This window comes from Ciconia boyciana, chromosome 7, assembly GCF_034638445.1.
Source record: "Ciconia boyciana chromosome 7, ASM3463844v1, whole genome shotgun sequence".
NCBI lineage: Eukaryota > Metazoa > Chordata > Aves > Ciconiiformes > Ciconiidae > Ciconia > Ciconia boyciana.
This window is the reverse complement of record NC_132940.1, coordinates 8,494,954-8,519,178: the sequence shown is the minus strand read 5'-3', so window position 1 is coordinate 8,519,178 and position 24,225 is coordinate 8,494,954. Positions and strand designations below refer to the sequence as shown.

Here is a 24,225-nt window from a genome sequence, read left to right as displayed (position 1 = left end):
AATGCTCTCACAGGAAAGCATAAACTCAAATCTGCAGATTTCAATCTTCACACAAAAACAAAGAAAAATATCCATGACCAAGAGTTTCTGATGTTCCATGGTCCATTTCAGAGCTATAGGATAGCTGCAATTGTGTTTCTAATACAATTCATTGTGTTTTGACCTATTCACCCATGCTTTTGGGCTTGGAGGAAAAGTGATGTCACTGTCAGCTATATTTCTTTTCTCTGAATCCTGACATAAATGACTTTTTTGCAGCCTGCATAAGCTAGGGTCAAATCCTTGAAGTTCCCCTGCTTTGGGGTCAAAATTCATCCTCCCTCTTGCACAGCCAGAAGATTACATTGGCACTCTGCACAAAGGGTTGAACTGGCACCAGTGCCATAAAAATATTGGTCTCTTTTAAGGATTGAGACATTTGCTTTATGTTTTCTTTGTCCACTTTGCAAAATACATGTGAAAGGCTTCATGTGTATCATGTAAAATTAATAAATCAAGTAAGTGTTACCTCATGCAGAAGCAAAGCTACTGCAGTTATGTAAATTCCCAGAAAAAAACAGTTTTCCAGCACTGGAGGTATCATCTCCAAAAACATCTGGTACAGGAAAAAATGACTAAGCAAATAAAAACAAACCCTAGCCACAACACAGAAAAGGCTGCTGACTAAATTGATGCCATCAGAAATAATATGCACTAAGCCAACACAAGACAGTAGGGGCAGCTGGCTAAACTAAACTTTAAAGTCATTTAGATCCACACAAAATAAAATGTCTGAAATACCAATTCACCTTGAGTATAAGATGCCAGATTCCCTGAAGAACATTTTTACATCAAAATCTGGGCCTGACTCAATCAGGAAGGACTTCTTCGTATAGCAAGAGTGAATACATCCTTTTCCCTGAAGCACTATATTCTGCAAAATTCCCAGTTTTGCCAGAACAGATAGGATGAGAGGTGAACATTTGTACAGCATTGCATCACTGCTAAACTGAAACTGTGTTAATAATTTAATGCATTAATGAATAATAGGAAAAGGAATTACAACTGACCAAGTGTATACATTTCAAATGTGACATTTATTTCCTTTAAATTGGTTCTATGCGTAGATAACTGTGCTTCCATTTTTCCCTGAAACTAACTCATGTTTCTTGTGAAAATTGATATTAAAGATTATGTTGTAGTATGCAAGAAATCTGAATTTTCATCAGTTTCTTTTACGCTAATGATAAATTAATGTAAAAAGTTTCTTTTGGACATATATATTCTGAAATATTAATAAAGATAACAAGGAAGATTCCAGTTAGAACCCTAGCTTGAACTACGTGAAACACAAATTCAAAGTCCTGACCTACTTGCAAGTTGATAATTCTCTCTCCTTCACTCCTCTGTCTGTTACTTATAAGATAAAGGGTTCAACCACCATTCTTCATTTTCAATAATTGTATTTATTTTACAGCAATTATTCTTTCACTAGTATTAGATTCATTAAGGGTAGGTTAAGTGCAAGCTAAAAACTGGTTAGGTAGCTCTTCTGAAAAGGATCTGGACAGTATAAGTGATCATTAATTTATTAGAAGTCAACAGTGCCATGCTGTTGTGAAAAAGATTGGACTGTCACATAGCAGAAGTAAATAGATTGCAAGGCATGTCATGTAATAAACTCTGCATAGAATTGGCACCAGCTTATCTGAGTATCATGTTCACCTTGGACCGTTGCCTGTCAAGAAAGGCATGGAACAGCTGGAGAAAGACCAGAGGAAATAAAGAATGATAGAAAATTTTGAAAATGTGACCACTAAGGAACTATTGAAAAAAATAGCAGTTATTTAACCTGAGGAGGGAAAGGCCAAGGAAAGATATGATAGAAGCTTTCCATTAAGTCAAAGAAGAAAGGAATAATCTGCTTTCTGTGCCTATAGGACTGGACAAGAATTAAAGCATTTTTGGTAAGAACATTTCTACATTGAAGGAAAATGTTTCTTATATTGAGCAAATTGCAGCGTTAGAATGGATTGCTGCTTTCTCATTGAAACTTTCCTCACTGAAAGTCTCTGAAAAGGATAGATAAATATCTGTCAGGAATGGCAAAAATAGTGTATTTTGCCTCTCAACAACAGAGTGGACTAAAAAGAAATCCCAATGTTCATTTCAATTCTATTTTTTATGATTTCTTGAAAGCAAGGCACTTCAAACAGCAAACTGGACATTGGTTTTCAGACTACATAAAAACACACCTCTCTGTCTCAAAGAAATTCATACTTGTCAACACTATTTAATACAACAATACCCATTACAAAAATGAAAGCATTAAATAGCATTTCTTCTGTATGTGTTAATCTTTTTCCTGCTTTCTACAAGTTCAATACTCTTTCTCTATTCTGAAAGGTATTTACTTCCATTTCTGCAATATAAAATTCTCGAAGGGAATCGAAGGGTCTCGAAGGGAACCTTCAGTTCTATCAACCAGATCTTTCAAGAAAATACAGAATGCAGCCAAAGAGAGGAAAGCCACTTATGGAATCACATTTAACACAACAACTTCTATTTTGAAAGCAAATCATCAACAAATACTCCATGGGTACCACTGTCCAGCCAGTTTTGCTCCATCCTAACATAGCTTCATTAACACCAAGATCATTTGCAGTGAAAATGTTATATAAACCAATGTCAAAAGTTCTACTAAAGTTACATTAGATATAGGGTTATAATCAATATATAGTATAACTGTTGTGTTTTTTAATTGCATTATGTTTATTTTTAAAGATTTAATTAATCCTTACAAAACTTTAACTGTAAAGAACCTTCAATACCTCTTAAGTATGAGGGATCTTAGATTTCAATGACATACTCATATTTAGTAACAACATCATCATAACAGACAAAGCACAAGTCTTAGAAAAAATCTATAAATTATATCCCAATAGCCTATTTCCTTCAGGTATATTTAGGTCTATAAGATAACACTAACTTGGAATTATTATAAAATTTATGTATGTGACCTGTTTTCATAGAATCACAGCATCATAGAATGGTTTGGGTAGGAAGGGACCTTTAAAGATCATTTAGTCCATCCCTCCTGCCATGGGCAGAGACATCTTTCACTAGATCAGGTTGCTCAAAGCCCGGTCCAACTTGACCTTGAACAATTCCAATGATGGAGCATCCACAACTTGTCTGGGCAACCTGTGTCAGTGTCTCACCACCCTCATTGTAAAAAATTTTTTCCTTATAACCAACCTAAATCTACCCTCTTTCAGCTTAAAACCATTGCTCCTTGTCCTGTCCCTACAGGGCATTGGTAAAGAGTCTTCCTCCATCTTTCTTATAAGCCCCCTTTATATACTGAAAGGCCGCAACAAGGTCTCCCTGGAGCCTTCTCTTCTCCAGGCTGAACAACCCCAGTTCTCTCAGCCTTTCTTCATAGGAGAGGTGTTCCAGCCCTCTGACCATTTTCATGGCCCTTCTCTGGACTCCTCTAGCAGGTCCATGTATTTCTTGTAGTGGGGACCCCAGAGCTGGATGCAGTACTCCAGGTAGGATCAGTTTTATAATCTGTTCTTTGAAAAAGGCAATTCCAATAGGATATTAACATTTTAAGGTGGTACTAAAAGAGCATCAATACACTACTGTATAAATGTTGTATGCTACTGTTTGGATAATAGGAGGGGATAGATTTTAGAATTAATAACAATTGCATAAAATATCCAATAATCAGTTAATATGCTTTGACCAGTTAAGGTACTCTAAGCAATTACTTGGCTGACATATAACAAAAGATAAAGTGAATTTACATACGAAGTGTACACAATATTATTATCATTCTTGCTAATACATCGTCATCGTGAGAAAGTAAATGAAGGTATTAATTTTATTCATATTTGTATTTTGGAGGTGTCTGAATATGCAAAGCAACATCACAGCCTCATCATGCTACAATGTAAATAAACACAGTATTTCAAATAGCATCCACCTCTATCACATGCTATTATTGTCAAAGTATATAAAGTATGAATGTTACCTTTGAACTGAATAAATGTTTTAATTCAAAAATATAATTAATTCTATTGTTCAAAAACTGGAATTAAACTATCATGCAATGATTCACATTACTTCACAAATAATTTGATGGCTGCTACTGATCCTTTTCATTGCAGAGCAGCTTAACAGAATAAAGTAAATTTCTCAGCTTGGCCAACTGATTAATTTCATAAGCCATTTTCTGATACAAAAATTCATAAAACCATAACTATTATGAAATAGCATCCAAAGTATTTTTAAAAGTACATAACTATTGTCTGAACTTTCAGAGACATACTTGAAAAGTAAGATACTCTTTATTATTCACTGCATCATTTACACCTTTTACATAATGTAACCAAAGGATTTAAATAACTCAATTTAATATTTATCCAGGAACTGGCAGCCAGCATTCAACCCTGAGGGACGTAACTGTTCATACAAAGCTCATTTTACAAGACACTGTAGCAGTTTTGGCATTACCAGCACCTCTCACATAAACCATGCTGAAAACTATAGTTTATCATGCCAAATGCCTTTTGTACATATGGTGTTTAACAGTGCTCTGTAGGTCTGTAAGCCCATACTAATAGATTTAAGCTAAAAATCTGGAGACACACATATATGTAACACAAAAATTTAAACAATGCTACATACTCATATATGTATATTAACCTATATACCCACACACATATAAACATACATGATTTAAAATAATATTTAAATTAATATGCTAACTATAACTCTCATAAAAGTAATTTCTCTTTCAATTTGCAGTAGCTTCCTAAAGTTTAATTCTCCTTCTATTGACATCAGAGGGAGAACTTCCATTAACCTCAGCAGTACAGAATTAGGCCACAAGAAACACAAAGAAATATATTTAAAGACAGCACGTACACATTTGTAAAATCTTCTAACTATGCAAGGATGGGCTTAGCACTTTACGAGGATAACTTCCCCAGTAAACTTCCAAATTAAATTTTAAAATAACATATTTTAAATACTACATCTTTGATTAGTGGTCTACAAATACTGTATATAACAACAGAATAAAATCCAGTTATGTATCTACATGTAGTAAGAGATGGACCTGATGAAATGTACGTTGTAGGTAACAACAAACTTCACAACCCTTTTTATATTTGAACAGTCTGATTTTGTCAAACTGACTGAAGTGAATCAGTGAGTTAAGTAGTATTTAATGCAAGTCTTCTTTAGAATTAAGACACTTTCTATAACGATGAGTGATATAGTTAAACATGTTAATATATTGACAACTCTGTAACATAAAATAATGCTGAAAATGCTTACCACTTTCAAAACAGGCATCAAATATAAGATGTCCTTTTTTAGGCTGTCCACAATAACCAGCTGGAAGAACAGTGTACTTGCTCACGTTCCCTGCTATGATATCATCACTTCCTATGGCACTACCTGTTGCAGTAAAAGCAAAAAAAAGCATGAGCATAAAACAAAAAAATATAAAAAACAATAGAAGGATATTCCCCCATGCTTTTCTACATAACATGAAATTTGTACCATTTAACATATGCACCAGTAAATGAACTCTTTCTTTTCAAAGTTTATTTAAGAATTTGGATATAATAATGGCATCATATGTTAAAGCTTCTCTAAGTAACAAACCACACAGCCTGGTTTCTTGCACATGCATGTCCTGTGGCTGAACGCTCTCGTATGCAATAGTCTGACATTCAGCTGGATCCACTTCTTTTGACTGGAGCTCTCCAATACATATATTCTGCATGGATTCCCTAGAATTGAACCCAGCAGCATCTTTCTTTATCGTAATCCTCAGCAGCATCTTCCTCACTATGGGCATTAATGGGATCTTTTTCCTCTATCCTGCTGCCCATTTTCATGCATCTTAAATGAACTTAGAACCTTTGAGACTGTTAAGTCCCACTCATATTTGAAATCTGAAAATTATTAGAAGGGAGAGACTCATGGAGGCATGCAATTATCTGAGCCTTGTTTGCTTAGGAAACAAAACTCAGAAAAAGAACTTGAATAAAGAAATTTTTTTTAAAATGTGGGGTTTATTTCATAATAAAATATATGAGGACATAAATTTTCTATACAATGGCATGATTTTCGTCAAAATATATCAGTAGCGTATACATTGAAAGCTTTGTCCTTCCAGTAAAACTATACTGTCTAACAAATTGCAGTATGCAAAAAAATTGTTTCCAAATGGGGATGGAAGAACACAGTGATTTTTTTCATTTGAGAAATGTACAAGAAAGTAAGTTAATATTTGTATATTATATTATACATTAATATTATAGTATAGTGAAAGAAATGCACAATAATATAACTAGCCGTTCATTCTTCTGACATTGGCTCAGCATTTTCTTCACTATTTACTGTTTGAACAACAAATATTTAACAATAGAAAAACTATCTTCTGTGTTACAGAAAACTAGAAGAAATGGATATGACTTCAAGTGCAGAAGGCATGTGATGGAATAATGGCATGATAATATCTTATTTCACTCTAATAAATAGGGCTACTAAGACTTCCAGAAATAGACTTTTGGTCTGTACTGATTTTTTGACATTTAAATGGGTTATGGGGGATGATGAATGTGACATAAGCTCAATTTGTTTTATTTTTATATTGAAAACTATTTCACACAAATGTTACAAGCAATTCATATTTGCCCTGAATGATGAAAACGGCTTATTAATTAAAACTGACCTTTCCATACATAAATGTATTTCACCTCTTGAGGCAAAACACCTTAGCTGAGGTAACAAATTACATCAACGTATTAGTGACACCACAGTTAAAGGGTCTGTCAGGCTTTCTATTATATACCCATATTTTCAGAGGTATATAAATCCCAGATTAAAAAATATGTATATCCAGGTCAACACTCAGCATATAAATCCCCAGTCTTTCCAGAGAAGAAATTTGAAACTTACTCTCTTTGAGAAGTACTACAACAGAACAAAGATAATTTAGACCTTTTCTTACTTTATCATAAATCAAAACATTAGATATTAAATAATGCATGCTATTATTTTTTAGCAAAATTATTATTCGCAACCTCAAGGTTATTTGTTTTAGACTGAATAATTACCCACAGATAGCAATCTGCAGCATTTGAACTGTTTTCTTTCAATGTAAAATTGCTATCTATGATCGTTTTAGCTAGATGTTTTTTACCAGCATGCTGATACAATTTGCTTAGAGGCTGGTAACACCAGCGGCAAACTTAGACCTGGATGGGGCACCTGTGTATCTGTATGGCCATGATCGTGTCACTTCATACAATTCATCCCTCTGCATCACGCAACCTGTAATTCTGAACAGCAGCCACACAAAAACCATTTCCTCAGTTTCAGTTCAGCGCCACTTTGATTAAGAGCTCCCATATACCTGTCGCAGTTAGTCAAGTTAATCGTTTGTAATGCAACACATTGGATCAAGGATACAAAGAAAAATTCAGGGAAAACCTGCAGATCTCCACCAAGAATGCATGAGCTGCCAGGGACCAAAGTGAAAGAATGGGAGGCAGGGAGACAACTGAGTAGAGCAGTAAGAAGACTGAACTCCTGGTAAATGCTCACTTGTAAGTCTCAGCTAAAAGTCACAGGCTTCTTGTAATTCTTAAAAGATAGCTGGGAAACACCGCTTAGATAAAAATGAAGAAACTAGAAAAGATTCATAATACTGCCACCATAAGACAGTGTAGGAAAAGCAGGCAGAAGACAGAGCTACATCTCCCTTTCCACCTAACTGACAAATTAGAAAATCTGCCAATGGAGTCTTTACATGATGCAGACGGAAGCTGTCAAGTAACTGTGTCCTAGCAAAAAGTTTCCATCTGCTCCTCCTGGCCTAATGTAGCCATTCAGGAATGAGAATAAAATCATAAAATAGCCTATAATTCATAGTCATTTAATAATATTAATCTCTCCTTGCATGGTCTTTGTTACACAGTACTTTGAATATTCAGAATGTACTGTTGTTATATTTTGAGTTATCTTTAGTTAACTTCTAAACATGCAAAACCGCAGCCTTTGAACTTCACGTTATTATATAGCACACCACCATTATGTCCCTTCTGGCATGTTCTCCTTGGGTAATAAAGGCCAGACTGCTGGCCCAAAAAGAGCCTGCATTGCTGTATTACTAGATTATAAGACATGGCTTCACGCTTGTCTGTTCAGCAGATGCAGTGAGTGTTGCTGAGAATACATTACCATCTTCAGATGGAGAGAACTGTTATACTGTGCCGTAAGTCCTCTGGCCGATAAAGAGATACTGTCCTCACAACTGGGGAGCCCTAAGTAGATTTTCCTGACTGAAGACAAAGATGTATGACAGAACCTTGTAGGGAAGGGAAATAGTACTTCAATCTGAAACAAACTGAAAGGGAAAGAAGAGAATTAACTGAAGTACATCCTGCACATTACACTTAAGGAGACCAGATTCTCCTTTGAAAAAAGGGTAGATAAGACAAGCAAAGGCAAAAGTAACTTAGCAAAGAAATTTTCTCAGACTGTAGGTCTTATTTTGTCAATTATTTTTCTTATAGGTTGTAAGACACATAGCTATTTTATTCTAATTCTTCATAGCTTAAACTCCTGGAGTTTCCAGCAAATCCCCAGGATTTACTTTTTCCACAGTGTTAAACTTTAATGGTAATTTCCTATCAGGTATAAAATCTGTAGGTGTCTGAAATCTCTGTAAGTATATAAGGTTTTAAAATAAAACCTGGACAGAATCTTCTGGTATCTGCATTCATCACTATTGTCATTGTGGATATTTTTCACATCAAACTAGTGAAAATGAATAGAATCAGTTAAAGGGGACTGGGATTCTTAGGAAGAAGAGTTTGGAAACTTCCAGAGCTTCTTGCTATTCTTAAGTTCAAAGGGTAAAGCCAACATTTTTTTCATTTAGGCAAAGATGAAAACAATATTTGCTACAATAAACATCATGCAAATTTAGGTACATTTTCTTTAAAAACTGCAGTTTCTAGAGGAAGGAACCTCTTTAGTAAGTAATAGTTACTCTTTCAATTGGGTAAACAACGAGCCCAGCTTCCAGCTGTGACAAACTTCAGAATCCACAGAGTTAGCAGCCGGCAGCTACCCTCATGCTACATTAGGTAGGAGAGCACAGCTACATTAAAACAGACATAGAAAAATATAGAGTGAATTTGCCTGGAAAACCTGCATCATTGTTATAATCAGATTTACTGCCTAACAAGGATAGCCAATTAGAAAGGTAAGGTAACATGAAAGATATGATAACTGCAAGTGAACTTTGTAGAAATCTTTCTTTAAATATTACAAATGTCATCAAGACGCCTCTCATTCTGTTATAAGATCCTTATTTTAGAATAAAATTAGGATACATTTTGCTATTGAAAATTTCTATGGTGTAAAGATCTAATAGCCAGATTCCCATCATCCCGGGGCCAAGAAAAGTTTCCAGGTATACTAACAAAGAGCTTCATCAGCCTTGAACAGTATTATTACTGTAAACCCATACAAAGAAGTGAATCTGAACTCTCAGTACAGTTTGCAACAAACAAAAATTCATTCAGATGACCAACGGCAATTCCTATTAGCTCCTAAATATAACAGGTCTCTAGATGAACATTGCTGAACTCACATTTTGGACAAGTAACGCTTATGGAGGATATGCCAATGACAGCGTCTCCTCCACAAATCAGAAAACTGCAAACTGTAATTTTAGTAAAATTCTTTTATATGATAGCATTTGTAGAAATCTATAGTCTCAATAGCTGATTATGTTCTCTTGTTCTTTGATTTTTTTTTTAAATAAAAGCTTTTATATCATTGTTCCTAGGCTTCAGCAGCACTGATATTGAGCAAGACTTGTCATTTCTGCTATCAGCTCTCAATGCTCTATGGCCATTTTAAAAATCCTACAGGCAGCAGCAGGCAGGAACTTGGAATTCCAGCTCCACTGGCTTAAAAAATGCTAAAAAAAAGAAAACACAACTGTCATTTTGATCTTCACAGCCATGTGTCCTGCAGCAAGGATTGGGCATGACCCTGAGAATCTAAACATACTGCAGAGCGTGTTGTCAATCTGAAAGGTACTTAATTCTCAGTCACCGTGATCTGAAAAGAAATGGAAGAAATTATTTTAAGATTACAAATCCCAGGGTCTGGGAGAATACCGGGCATGGTACCAACCACACCTGCTGCCTCACATTCAGGTACTGTGCCCATACTGTCACCATTACCTATTTCAAAAGTCAAGCAGAACAAGGAAAATGTTGATTATCACAGACAGCATTCTCATACAGCTTGGTCTAGTTCTAAAACATAGTAACCTTGTGTTGTTATTTAGAAACCCAATTTGAGATAAAGCATCTTTAAAATAATTGTCTCTTCAAGTACTTTCCTCCTACAGTTTGACCAACAGACTGCTTGTCAAGAGTCTGTCTCCAAACTCTAAGAATCTTCATATTAAAGAAAACATTCAAGAAAACAAGCAGAGTAAAAGACAAGCACTAGTTTAGCTGAGATTATTGGGTAAATTCTGAGCTTTGCAAAGGTTCTGAAAGTACTCAGGAAAAATAAACTGCAAGCTTACTGCCATGGACGTCAAAAAGCTTGTGGTATGTTGCATAAATAGGAATGAAACATTGTAATTAATTGTTTGGGTTTTTTTTACTTTTACTGCACAAGTTACTCTTTCTAGAGAGGCTACCAGACAACATATCCTTTTAACCTTCCTAACACAATTCCTTGACTAATGCACCATTAACTTTTTATTTTGGGTTAGTAAGGCATAAGTACATCTAAACACCTCACACTTCTTTAGATATACGTACCCAAACTGATTTACTCTAGCAGAAAGTATGGCATCGGTGTCTCAGTCGAAGCTGAGTGTGGAAAAAGTCTTGTTCCTACATGCAAATGTGTCAAAGCAAACTGATCACTAAAGAAGTCACATGGGGTCCCTACAAAAGGCTTGGTGGTACCCAAAGAGCACTTTTCTTAAACACTCATATCGAGCAGACAGCAGGCAGCTCAAACATAAGTAGGAACAAAAAAGTACATAAGGTGCTTAGCCCAAAACAAAGCTGCAACTTACTGGCTGATCACGTATGAAAAGATGATGAGAAATCTCCACTGCCCAGTCCATTCAAAAAAACTAGATCCAGATAGAGACACAATCATCAATCCAAGGTCAATTATAGCTCCTTTCTAGAATCTAGTGAAGAGCATTGAACTGAAGACAACATCTCGTGGACAAACACTGCTCTGAACAATTATTCCTCACTCCCAGTGGCTGGCATTGTCCTATGACTTTACAGGAAAAGAAAACAAGTCAACTTGTGTTGACCTGTGTTCAGTTTACATGTAATATTTGTTTCCAATCTTTAACCTAAAAGCATAACTTCAAGCTTTACTTCAAGAATATTTATTTATTATCTCAATGTGGGCTATCTCCAAGGATATACCTTCTTGTCAGAGGCAAATGGCAATGGAGTATTTTGTATCACTTTAGTGAAACACAAAATGTCCAAGAAGGTATGAACAGTTTTTCCTCGTGAAAATAAAAAAGCAATTAATGCTTTGAACTCAGTAAGCAAGAAAAAAAATAATATCCATTACTCTTTTTACTGTACTTATAATCTCTAACCTATCCACTAAAACACTCATCACCAGAAATGAAAAAATAATACTGAAAAAAACACTAGTGCCATATATGTTAACTGAAAATATGTTTATTTAAAAACACTGTAAGAATCAGTGAATTTCATCTGATATACAGATTTATTCTTTAACAAGTATTTGGCATCTTGATAATATCAAAGATATCACATGATGCAACAGTTGCTATAGTAGCAATACTTCTTTAAACAGAAAACAGATCAAACAAAAGCATAAAACATAAAAATTGTAAACAAAAATATGACGCATCACATAGATCCCCAACTAGCAGAGAAAAGAGTAAATAATAGCTACCGAGCTCAGCTAGTCCTCAGAGTTGCCTCTGCAAAAAGTAATTGTATCAGCAAGTCCATCCTTCCTGGGAGATAAGAGATGGCTCAGAGAATTAGGTCTGCATACAAATAATAGGAGATGCTGAAACACCAGTTGAAGAGTGCATAGGAATTCAAGTTCTACGTCACCAAAAGATTTTTTGGGGGTGTTCCCACCAAGCAAGAGGAAATTCTGTGTCTAGGGATTCTGAGGCAGGAAGAGAACTGAAGAGTTAAAGCAGATCCCTTGCGTGGTACTACAGAACTTCAACAGGTAAAACTTTCTTTCATAGGGTCCCATGTGTTTTTGAAACCTGTAAGCAACTGATTTCCCAAAGACAAGGAGTGCATGTGACCTGCAAAAAATACCGAGTCAAAACAGGCAGACAATTGCAGGGTTTGGAATTGTAGTTGGTAGAAAATGCCAGGTAACAGCAAAAGCTCATGATACTACCCACAAAACTGGAAAAAGAGGTTGGGGGTTGAAGTCACTCACTAGTATTTGCTGGGACTATCCTAAAATGCTGTAAATATTTCCCGTGCCACCTAATCCTGAAACAAATCAGCTTTTATACACCTGGTTTTGTATTATAGGTGGGGGAGGATGGAGAAAGTGGGAGGAAAGGAAGGGAAAGGTTCATGGATATATGCTATGTATATATCCATATATACATATGGATGCTAGGTATGTATCTGTGTTTCAACAGCTACCCCAGGTATGAAGCATTGATTTAACAAAAGCAGGATATCTAGCTTAAACTTTCAGGTATATTAATGAGACACATGTACATACTATGTATTTTCAAAAACCTTTCTTTGACAAGGTTTTTAAATACAGAATGATTACCTGCAAAATGCTTACTAAAAGATATTTCTGAACAACCTCAAGAAATACCACCAGCCAAAGGATATTGATTCAGTTAGCTATAGTTGGTGCACCCTCAAATTTCCATGTATAATACTTCAGGTTTCATACAGAAGGTATGAAACAGATGGACTCACTCCATACTTACACTGATAAAGCAACAGAGATATGGCCTACAGACTACATTGACCATTTCCCTCCTATGCAGTAAAATCCTATTTTATTGCAAAAACTGTTTTCAGTATAAGAACATTACTTCCTCTGTGGCTTTTTCTTTTCTTTATCCACACTGCATATTCTAGAATAAATAGATTTTTCTGCTTTAAGAGCACAAGACATGATTAACCAACAGTCAGATTATTATATCCTAACCAGGAATGAGAACTGTGCAAATCAGGTGGTCTTTATCCTAACAGTGTAATTAAAATTGGTTTAATGACAGTATAACTGAAAGAAGTCATGACAAAATAAATTTCTAGATTAAAAATAACTCACAGTGAGGCAAGCTAAATGCAACTAAACCATCTGATATGCAGCAACCAATGCAATGACCCTGACCCATGACTATGTAGCCTTCAATGACTAATAAAGTTGAAATCTCTGTAAGTTAACAAATTTGTGTGTCTCTCTTCTTTAGGACCAACTGATTCTCAGCTGGGAAACTGAAAGGGACTTAACAGGTAATAATTATTCCTGATATAACAGAGAAGTAGGTTTATTTCAGCTTTCTCAAAAGGCCAAGGCTTTATTTATTTTAATTGTCCTAGGTTTCATACTCCTCAGTCCTGACTATCACATTCAAAACGCTTGCCCACAAAAGGCATCTCCTAAAAGTACAAAGTATGAAGTACTATGGAAGTCTTTCAAGAGTATTGGCAAGATCAAGTAAGAAACATACAAACAGTGTTTTTTCTGTTTATGAAAATTACCCCTTTCATGTCAAATTCCTAGTACTTTAATGTCTTAATATGCTTGCTGATTGAACAGGGGCTTTCCAGACCTCTATTTAAAGAGACGTCTATGCCATATTTTGGAAGACAGGAGCTTATCTGCTGTGATCCCAGCAAGACCAAAGGAAGCTAGCTATAGCTGTGATGCTGCACCTGAGCTAATAAGCTATATCATGGACATTATTTCAGGTTCAGCACTGGGGTAATACAGCTGTGCCTTCTAATTTGGATCTGGCTGTTAGGTCATTCTCAGGTATTCTCCAAAAGCAATCAGCCTGGTGAGCCTCATCACAGGCTAGCTGTGGTACCACACCATACCCACTACTCAGAGGTATTTTGATTTTTCACTATCTAAAGTATGACTGCTGTAAATTTGTTGTGGATGCACCTGTCCAAAGAAAAAGATGTATTTGATTATCACTGAGTAAGTCTAGTGTTCAGGAGACTTGAATTCAATCCCTGACTCAACCACTAACATCTTTATGGTGGTAATGAATCCTTATCCATGGGAAACTAGGCTTTCCATGAGGGCTCCACAGAGCACAAAATCCTGTGGGGACACACAGCAGCAGTTTTGCATAGCACCATCTTCTCTTCAAGACACTGTACTTCACAAGTCATTGGAAGAGAGATAACTGCACACTGCTACAACTGTTTAAGCTATCGTTATGACTGTGATAAGTGAAAACTGGGAGACGTAAGTTCACTGACAATTTCCGTCCTGTGTATTACGCACCATAATTCATGCATCCTTCTTTGGGTTGAAATTCTATTTTTCCTTGGCTCTTGAATATATGTAATTTAAAGATATGTGTTTACCCTTGCTTCCTATTTACTTTTTGTTTAGAGGTTGGCATGTCTTCTGTCAGTCAATTTAAGTCAACAGTAGTTTCATACACAGTTAATTTCTTCACTTTGGAGTTAAAATCTTGTTGACTACTACATAGTCAAAAATAATTTGGTGATTTTAGTGCTACTTCTGGAATAATTTGTTCCCTGAGGTTGCTGAAATCAATTACACTATTAATTACTGCCATAATTATAATTACTCATTGAAACAACTCCTTTAACTTCTTAGTTGAGAATAGCATCTTTCCCCCTACTTTCCAAAACAGTCCATTCCAAAAAGTAGTATGTTAAGCCACGGAGAATTTCTTCCACCAAAGCATTGCCCACTCACATTGCTGAATTTACTCTTTAGTTAAGAAACTAACATAACCTACTATTTCATGTCAAATAATTAGGTCATTGCAGTGTTTTATTCACAAAGTATAAGTACTGTATAGCAAAAGATTTAAATATTGTTTCAGAATTCCTGTTTTCTAACATAAAAATGTCAGCAAAGCAAACTTGATCTATTAACTCTCTTAAGCAACGTAACAACAGGAATTTAACTACAGAGAACACTGCTAACTAATACACCATATTCAGCAGGTTTTTAAACTAAGCAAATGTTAGGTGGATACAATATTTATAGGAATATGAAATGCATACAAAGTATTTCAAATATTCAGAACACAAGCCAAACTTCTACCTACAAGAAGACTTACATACCGAAAGCTCTGAGATCAAATTACTGATTATTTGTACTGCTTAGAAATAAAATAACCAGCAGATATACTGGTATTCTGTGTAGTTACAAAACATCTGTTATTCTGCAGTACTACAGACCTTGGGTATAGGTAAGTAGTACAGAGGCAAGTTTATCTCACAATCCTATTTTACATGGATGGTTCCCCTGAAATAATGCTGCTGCCTTTGGATTTGTATAGGTTATTTCAGGAATTTTTCATTAATCAAGCACATCATACTATCTCATCTGCATTATATATGCATGAAAACGTGATAGTCACTTGATAGGTGTTACCCAGCTCTAAAGTTTACTGTAATCGCACAGTAATTTTGCTGCTTATTGCAAATGAAAACACATCAGTAGACCTGTAATGAATCCAGCTGGGCTTTCTTTGGAATGGATTCCTGCTGTTCTGCTCTGGTGATTCACAGGAACTGACGTTCCACTTGCTTTTGTGGAGACTGAAATTCAACACATTTTTGAAGGTGGTTATGAAACAATATGTAAAAGCAAAATCTTGCTAGTTTTCACTCGTGATTGTGAGATCCACTGCTAAGTAAATAGCTCTATGAATTAGCATGTAAATGAAATACAGTTAGATAGCTTATTTATTTAGTAATAATAATTTAAGACAACTACTTTCTTCTCCCGCCCCCTTTTCTACACTTGATTTTTGCCACAATGAATCTACAAAATCAGCCAGTTAACCATACTGAGAGACCAGGGACAAATATGTATATTAGAAAACATATATATCAGACTGTACATGTTCTAGTCTCTAACCTTAATACATTACTTATCCTAAAATAGAACCAATCTTGAAAACACTTTACTATACACATATATACACCAAACTCAATGCCAAACATTTGCAGGATCAGGGCCCTATATGTAATACTAAAGTCCACATGTCTGAATTTGCATAGCCTGTGACAAAATGAAATTGAAGTCATTATTATTATTTTGGTAGAGCAGAGTTTTCCAAAGCATTCTGACATACAAATAGTAAAATTACTTCAAAAAAGCATATTTAAAAATCTAAGGGTAAAAAATATAGCGCTTCTTAAATGACAGGCTTGGCCTCTATGGCAATGTCAAGAAAATGATGAGTTGTGGGGACAATGTGACAGGGAAGCTGGGATATGGGACACATAGATGTGTACCCATAACCAACTCTCAATTACTTGTAAATTGGTTTACCTCTATTGTAGATTAATTGCAGGCACAGCTTGAGCCTGGAAGAACTTATTATCTCAGGTACAATGCAATCTAAACATGGCAATTCTGCATCAAGGCTCTGCATGCCAACTACTTTTGGGGATTACTTGAGAAATCTGAGCTGGTTTCTATAGAATCACATTGTTCTGGAAAAGGGCAGCACAATCAATCCTCCAGAAACAAGACTGATGTAGCACGATGCATACACCTAAGTAGGTCTGCTGGAGCCAGTCTGCATCCAGCAGCACCAGGGCTGAGCAGAGGCAACACTGCTGGATCTGAGTGACATTAGCAGCAAATATGTGTACCAAACTCCTCTTCACATCCCGTAGCACCTAATTTATCCGGGGGTTGGTGCTTTCTCTTATCAGGGTATCCTAGCTCTTTATTTAAAAAAAAAAAAAAGTAAAGATTACTGTACAGTCATTTCACTCTACTGCTTTTGTCCCTAAACAGGTGTTGCTGGAGGAAAGCGGAACAGGAGGAAGGAAACTCTCTGAGTGTAGACAAGTTGTCCATTTCTTCTGTGAAAGATAACAGCTATTGTTCTTAGGTGTCCCATTTGGAAAGCAGGCTTGTGCTGCAGATCTAAGTTTCCCAGTCCTGTTAGTGGCCCCATGCGGAGATCAAGCCAGTTACATTTTAACACAGGAAGCTCACTTTAAAAACTATTTTAATGAGCATTATATCTATAAAGCTCAACCTCAAAAAATATAAATGCTATGTAGGCCATATAAATGCATTCTGAGATTGATCTGGTTTTTTGCATGAGAATTCTGCCTACTAAATATAGTGACAGCAACACTAAAGAAACTTCTGTTTTACAAATTTCAGTATAAAACTTATTAAAATTCTCAATATGTCTCATTTTACTTTTTACAAATTCAAAAACCTCCTCTCACAAGCACTAATAATTAATAGGGTGCTTTGAACTTCACTGAAAGAAAAAACGTTGGGAGGCTTGAGGTAAGTAACTTTCAAAAGCTTTGATTACTTGTCAAAGAAAAAACTGTTTGAAATATGGCTAGGAAACGGTAAACCATTAAGAATTGCCAACTGGAATACCCAACACATTCCTGTTTCTTTCTTTTTCTGAAATTATATCTTCTGGCTGTGTAAAGCCTTCATTAGTATTTCTCAGGTCTCCTTATATGGCAAATTATGTAATAGAAATAGGATCAAAGCTGTAAGTACCAAAAATATATTAGCAGCTCTTCTTCAGTGAATTCTTCTAGTGGGGATTGTTTCCACTAGATAACTGAAGAAGTTGGAAATTAGTTGAATATCAGTCTACTGGCAACGGAGTATAATGATTATTATAATATTTTTCTGTAGCAACTATAGTTAATTTCTATTTATCACTTCAATTAATATCTCAACTTAAGCAGTAAAAAATGAAGTCGTTAATGGTCTTACAGAGCGCTTCAAATTTACTAACAAACCTTTCTCTAATATCTCCTGGACTTCGAACTGCTTAAGCTAAAAGGTACCGATGCTATTGGTAAATTCCAACAAACGTGTCTGTTGAACAGAACACATTTCCAATTTGTTTACAAATACGTCCTGCAGCATTTTATAAACAACTGTAAATAGCCCTTTATGGTGTGTGAACATCTGCAAGTCTGGGCCCAGTACCCCTCCATCACTGACTTTTGGAATCTTTTCATGTTGACAGGAGGATATAGTGGGCAGATCCCTTTCAGCATGAAAACTGCAATGTCTTTTCCCAAACACTGGAATTCAGCTATGTTTACAGGCCAATAGTGTATATTAGGAAATAAGCTATATTTTTTATATACACTTGAAAATTCAGAAATAATTTAAGGAAGGACAATTCAATTGAAGAAACTAAATTTGCCTGGAAGACCAGAAGTACCACTGATGTACGGTGTTATCTTAAAGACCAAGATTAGATAATATTGTTAAAGTAATTAGCTGATTTCTCCTATTTTAAATTTCCTCATTATAAAGCCAGTGAATGAGAAGTTCCAGTTATCAAAAAGGCCTATATTTAAAGACAAATACATTAGGTTGTCTTATTTAGTTTGGCTTTTTATTTAATAAGTAAGGCCACCTGAAAGAAAGCAGTATGTTTCTGATACTAGAATGTGTTCATACCATATGTGATTAAATATTTTTAAACTAATAACTATTCTTTTTGTGAAAGAATAATCAAAAGCTATCTTTCAAAATAGTCCAGCTCAGCACTATCATACTAAAATCAATTAGAAAACACTGCAGAATTTACACAGCTATTCTATTGGGCCTTCCACATGCAGATCTCTGAAATAACGTTCTCAACACTAAGTATTTTAGAAATGTTAATTACTACCCAAACTTTGAGTGGGGGTTCAGCATTCAGCAGTGGTTTGAAGCTCTCCTCCCTGAAGCCGGGTCAGCCCCGCTGTAAATGCTTTCAAAAATTCTAACCATTCTTAATATGAAATGTGACTTAACATCACTCTGCAAGGTATTTATCATGACATGTAAATAAACATGAAAAACTACACATTCAGCTGGGAAATCTGTTTGTTCCGATAACAAGAATCTTTGGTCTAAAGACATATATTTATATCCTGTCCAGTACTGTGAGTAAATGCCTTTTTTTGCTTTCACTATGATTTCAGTGACAATGACTCAATGAAATATCAAAAATACTAATATCCACAAAATGACTAGCAACTGTGGAATAACACATATTAGAACTGTCAATCCAGGCTAATATTCAGCTGCCTCAGATAGAAAACTATTACAGAACTCAGAGATAACCTGCACCCTTTGATCATTCAGGCCTCTGGAAGCAAGTCTTCTGAAGGTAATATAGATGCCTAGAAGAATAAGAGTGACCTGGGGAGAATGAGGTAACTACTGAAATTTTAGCTGGATCCATGTCTGAAAAGTTAAATACTTTCACCTGGTTCATGGGTCAAAAAATTACCAAATATAGGCATTCTTTACTCACTTTGACCTACTCCTAAACCTTCTTTAGAGAAGTTAATAAGCTCCTTCTTGCTACAGAATTGGAAAAATAACATTGGTCTGTTTTTGAAGAAACTTAACTAAACTGGCCGTCTTGCTATGTCCTGTATCTTCCAAAGGTTTGAGACATCAAGGTCAGCCGAGCGGAACAACTAGAGGTCAAACCAAGAAGCTCCTGAAAGTAACTAACTAGTCTTAATCACTCTCATTCTCCCACAGACTTCATTTGTGAAGATTTAAATTGCTTTTAATTTGGATTCCCAGCTTGAGACATGAAGGCTTCAGCCTGAAAACCCAAACAGGGGAGCATACAAACTTACGGTTTATTGCAGAAAGCTGATTTGAGCAGTTTCAAGAAACCAGCTAGGACTAAGGATCCAATTGCAATGGGAAAATGATTGATTAATCCAGGGTAAAGCAAGTTGATTTGCAGCACTCTAACCAAACATCAGAACACAGAAACTATTTTAATGGATTAGACCAGATGTCTGCCTCGTCCAGAGAGGATAGCACCAGAAATGAACTCTGTAGTAGACAGATGTGAGATAATCTACCTTCCATATTAAATCTCAATCTCATTTGAAACACACAGATTGGCTTAAACCATGATATAGAAAATATTGCTGAGCGTAACAGTATAATAAAAGCTGATGGTAGCCCCTCTTCTGAACTACTTTGTACAATTCTGCGTGTCCTAATCCCCCTCCCCAATAAAAAAAAAGTTTAAAAACTTGCAAAAACTACTACAGAAACAAAAATCTACATGAAAAAGGAATGGAAATATGAAAAGATTTGTATATATGGAAACAATAAGTATAATTACCAGTGTAAGAAAGATTAACAGATTTACTTTCCTCTAACAGAAGAATGAGATACTAATAAAACTGAAATGAAAAATTCTTACATTGTAAAAAGGTATGTTTTCCATAAAGTATAATTAATATACAAAACCTCTTGACACAGTATATTTTCAAAGCTAAGAGTTTAGAAGGGTCATAAGCATCTTAGATGTACATAATTCAGTATCAGATAATATTTAGGAAGAAACTTAATTTTTAGAATCACCTTTCTGTAAGTTCACATTATATTTTTTCTGACATCTTTCCCTGACACTGACTCTTGTCAAACACAGGTTACTGAATTAAACCAGTAAAGAATGGTCCATAACAGTTATCTGTGCTGCTATAAAGCATGGATGCTACCTTTAATTTCTCTGTAACTCAGTTTTCTCATTTGAAAATTACAAATAACAATCAATATTTAAAGATACGAAGATAGGCTTAGTTATTACTTGTGTTTTCTGATCCAGGAATAAAAGCATGATGTTGCTGTAAAAACAAAACAGCAACTATAATATAGTCATACTGGCTAAATCAATTTAAATGGTTTGAACAATGTTCAGTCCTTCTGTAATGGCTTTATTCTCCTTGCATCCATACATAAAAATTTAAATTTGTGCAAAATGTGGGTTCCACAGCTAGATTCTTGTATCTCCTGAAGACCAGATCTGAAGACTGATCCAGATCTGACATATCATGAAGACATAGTAAGCAGTCAGGATACACCAAGAACAAGAACGTTCCCCAATTACATTACATGCACATCAACAGTATCAGTGTCACCCAGTACTAAGGGGACAAACAGGTTCTTTTGGGGATCTGCCAAGGATCCCTAAAAGAAACTGTCTGTCCCCTTAGTGTCAGGTGACAGTCAGAAACTAAAGCTTAGGGGGAAAAAGTAAAAAAAACCCAAACCACCCCACCTTTTTTTTCCACAGCCTACTTTCCATGTCCTTTCTTAAAAATGGTCCAAGATCACAAGTTTGCTTCCCAAGCTCCACTGATCTCTGAAAGTCTGGGGTCATTTTCCTATCTTTGTGGTTCTTTGCATTTTTAATTCTTCATCTGGTTTCTCAAAAAAAAGAAGGATGTGCAAATTAAGACTTGCAAAATGGCCAGACAGGCATTGCAAAACTTAAGTAGACATGTATCAGGAACATGCAACAAAACATGATTTTAGCACAAGCTGAAACACAACATTTCTTAGAAAATCACTGATTAGCTAGCTGCAATGGTTAGATGTGGAAAAAGTTCTGGAAAAGGTTAAAAATAAAAAGCAAATACTGTAAGGCTGCAGATTTAAATAATATAGCGGAGAGAACACAATATAAAAGTAAGTTTATGTGCCAATCTGGAAACAGTCGGAAAGTTACATTATATGTTAAAGAAAGTTGCTGACAATGGCACAGGCATAGGTAGATGAAGTAGGTAGGAAAGCTGACAAAGTCAAACGGCCACTGGAGATGTTTCCTGTTTCACAGCGCAGTCAGACCTGATCAGCTGTGTTTAGTAGTGTTGCACAACACAGTGGATGAAAATAATCACCTGCCTCACGGACAAGTTTAATGTACAATAAACTTTACAGTGTGGTTTCAGGAGTTCATAAACAGCATGGCTGAACACAGGGAATTCAAGAACCTTATGGCCAATCCATTTACATGTAGCCTTTGTAGTATTGTTTCCTGGAACACAACAGCATTTCACATATGTATCACTTTTTTTCACCCTAAGTGGCCCAAAAATCCTAAATCAGTTATATGGATAATGCATCTTCATTTGGAGCCACTTCTGAGGCTGAAAAGCACATGCACAGCAGCTAACACAGCAGGCTAGGAAAATGAACTTTTGGTCCAGGAACCCAGATAATCTATGAATGATGCTGTGGGATAATAAATATTCAGAAAAAACTGTCATTATCTTTGTTTCATCCTGCAAATGTTAGTATCTCTAATTTTCATAATTTATTTTGGGGGCTTTTGTTTTCACGTGGGTTGGAAAAAACCTTAACTGTGTTTTGTTACGATAGGAAAGACCCCTGTACCTAGAGGAGCCTTATCATTCATGACGAAACACAAAACTTTAGTTTCACCAACAAACTTATCTTCACATACACAGTTAGAGCCATTGTAAATACATCCTGAATAGGAAGAATAACGTTTGGCATCTTCCTTAAAGAGACCCTCACAGAATAACCTAAGGGAGACATAAGGTGGTCGGCATGCTGCCCCTCTGCAGCCTCCGGGTACTTTACACCTTCTGGGACAGGTCAAGCAGCACCTGCAGGTCAACCCCCAAGCTATCAGCCTTGTGGTGCAGTTTCAATTCCAACCCCGTGTCTTCACATATTATTTTTTCAGTCTAAATAAACCAGGTCGTGGTTTCTGGTGTGAGGGGAACTCCTGTGCACCACGGTTTTGCTCTGCTCTTCACCAGCGCCACCTTTGCCCCCTGCGCGGGGAGGATGGTGCACAGTGCAGGCTACCCCACCGCCAGCTTCTTCCTCTGCACGACCGGGGCTCTCCCCCACACTTTGTTTGCTGGGTGAGCAGGGCTCTCGCCCACTCACCTTCCGCCCCACACCGGGGCAATCCCCCCTCAGACAGCGCGGGAGCGCCTGGGGGCTCTTCCCCCTCTCCCTGCCGGAAGGGGCACTCCCCACGACCACCTCTCCCCCGGGAAGATGCTTCTCATCCCCCAAGGGAAGGTGCCTTGCCCTCCGCCACAGCTCCCTGGGCAGGGGCCGCTGCCCCGGCCCCTTCTCCACCTCAGTGCCCTCTACCAGGAGGCGCTTCCCTCCCTTTCCCGTGAGAGAAGGGCTCCGTCTCCTGCACTCCGCCGTGAGGCAGGCCCCCTCTACTGCCAGAAGCCCCTGGAGAAGGGGGGCTCTTCCCCTCTCCCCCCGCCCAGGCGACTGCGGCTGGCACTGACCCGTCTCTGCCGTCCTGCTCCTCTCCGCCATATTTGTTGTCATCCCCCCACCCCCCCACACGGAGCGAGACGCTGCCTGGGCGTCGCCATGGCAACACACGTCACCGCCAGGGGAGTCCCGCGCCCCCCTCCCCGCCCGCAGGCCGCCATGGCGGCGCGGAGCGGGGGCGGCGGCAGCGCCGCGCTGACGGACGGCGCCCGGGGAGAGCCCTCCTGGCGCCCCGGGGAGCCGGGCCGGGGCCGGGGCCGGGCCGGGGCCGGGCCGGGCCGGGCGGGGGGCGCAGAGCGTCTGCACCTGTCGTCGCCCAGGCCGGCGGCCGCCCCGGTGGTCGCGGGTGGGGCGGCCGTGCGTGAGGGGAGCCGGCGCTGCGTGAGGGGCGGGAACGGCCGTGCGCGAGGAGAGCCTCGCCGGCCCCTCAGCGCCTCTCGCTGCTGGTGTTTGCAGGCGCTGCTTGCCGAGGGAAGGAAGGGCTTGTTATCTTCTCCCTGGTGACTGTCTCTACCTCGGCAATTACAGTAACAGCGCCCCGGAGGAGGAGACAGTAACCGGGTACCTGAGCCCCCACCCGGGCCTCGCTCCCCGCCCGCGGGGAGTCGGGTCCGGCCCTGTGGTAGTCACAGGGCTCCAAGGAGGAGAGGCTCGTCCCCCTCCACCCAGATGAGGGAGCAAATACAGCCTCGCAACCCGGGGGGGAATAGAGGGCAGAGGAGCCTGACAGCCTGTTTGGGTTAGGGGTATCAGTCCCCCCTCTTGCCCTGGTTTCCAGCCTAATGCACTGAGGTGGAGCACAGGCATTACGAGGAGGCAGCCTTTGGGCAGGGACGGCAAATTCATGTGTGTGTGACTACCCCA

The 24,225-nt window shown here is 37.7% G+C and overlaps 1 protein-coding gene across 1 annotated transcript in view; it reads right to left on the bottom strand.

The window, feature by feature from the left end:
• The window catches only part of AGBL4 (AGBL carboxypeptidase 4), a 988,954-nt gene extending 965,551 nt beyond the window's left edge, over positions 1–23,403 (bottom strand). The window contains exons 1-2 of the mRNA XM_072867873.1: positions 23,373–23,403; positions 5,329–5,451 (exon numbers count right to left, since the gene is read on the bottom strand). Of these exons, the coding sequence (XP_072723974.1) occupies positions 5,329–5,451; positions 23,373–23,403 (154 nt within the window). The remainder of the gene's footprint in view (positions 1–5,328; positions 5,452–23,372) is intronic.
• Between the last annotated feature and the right edge of the window lie 822 nt (positions 23,404–24,225).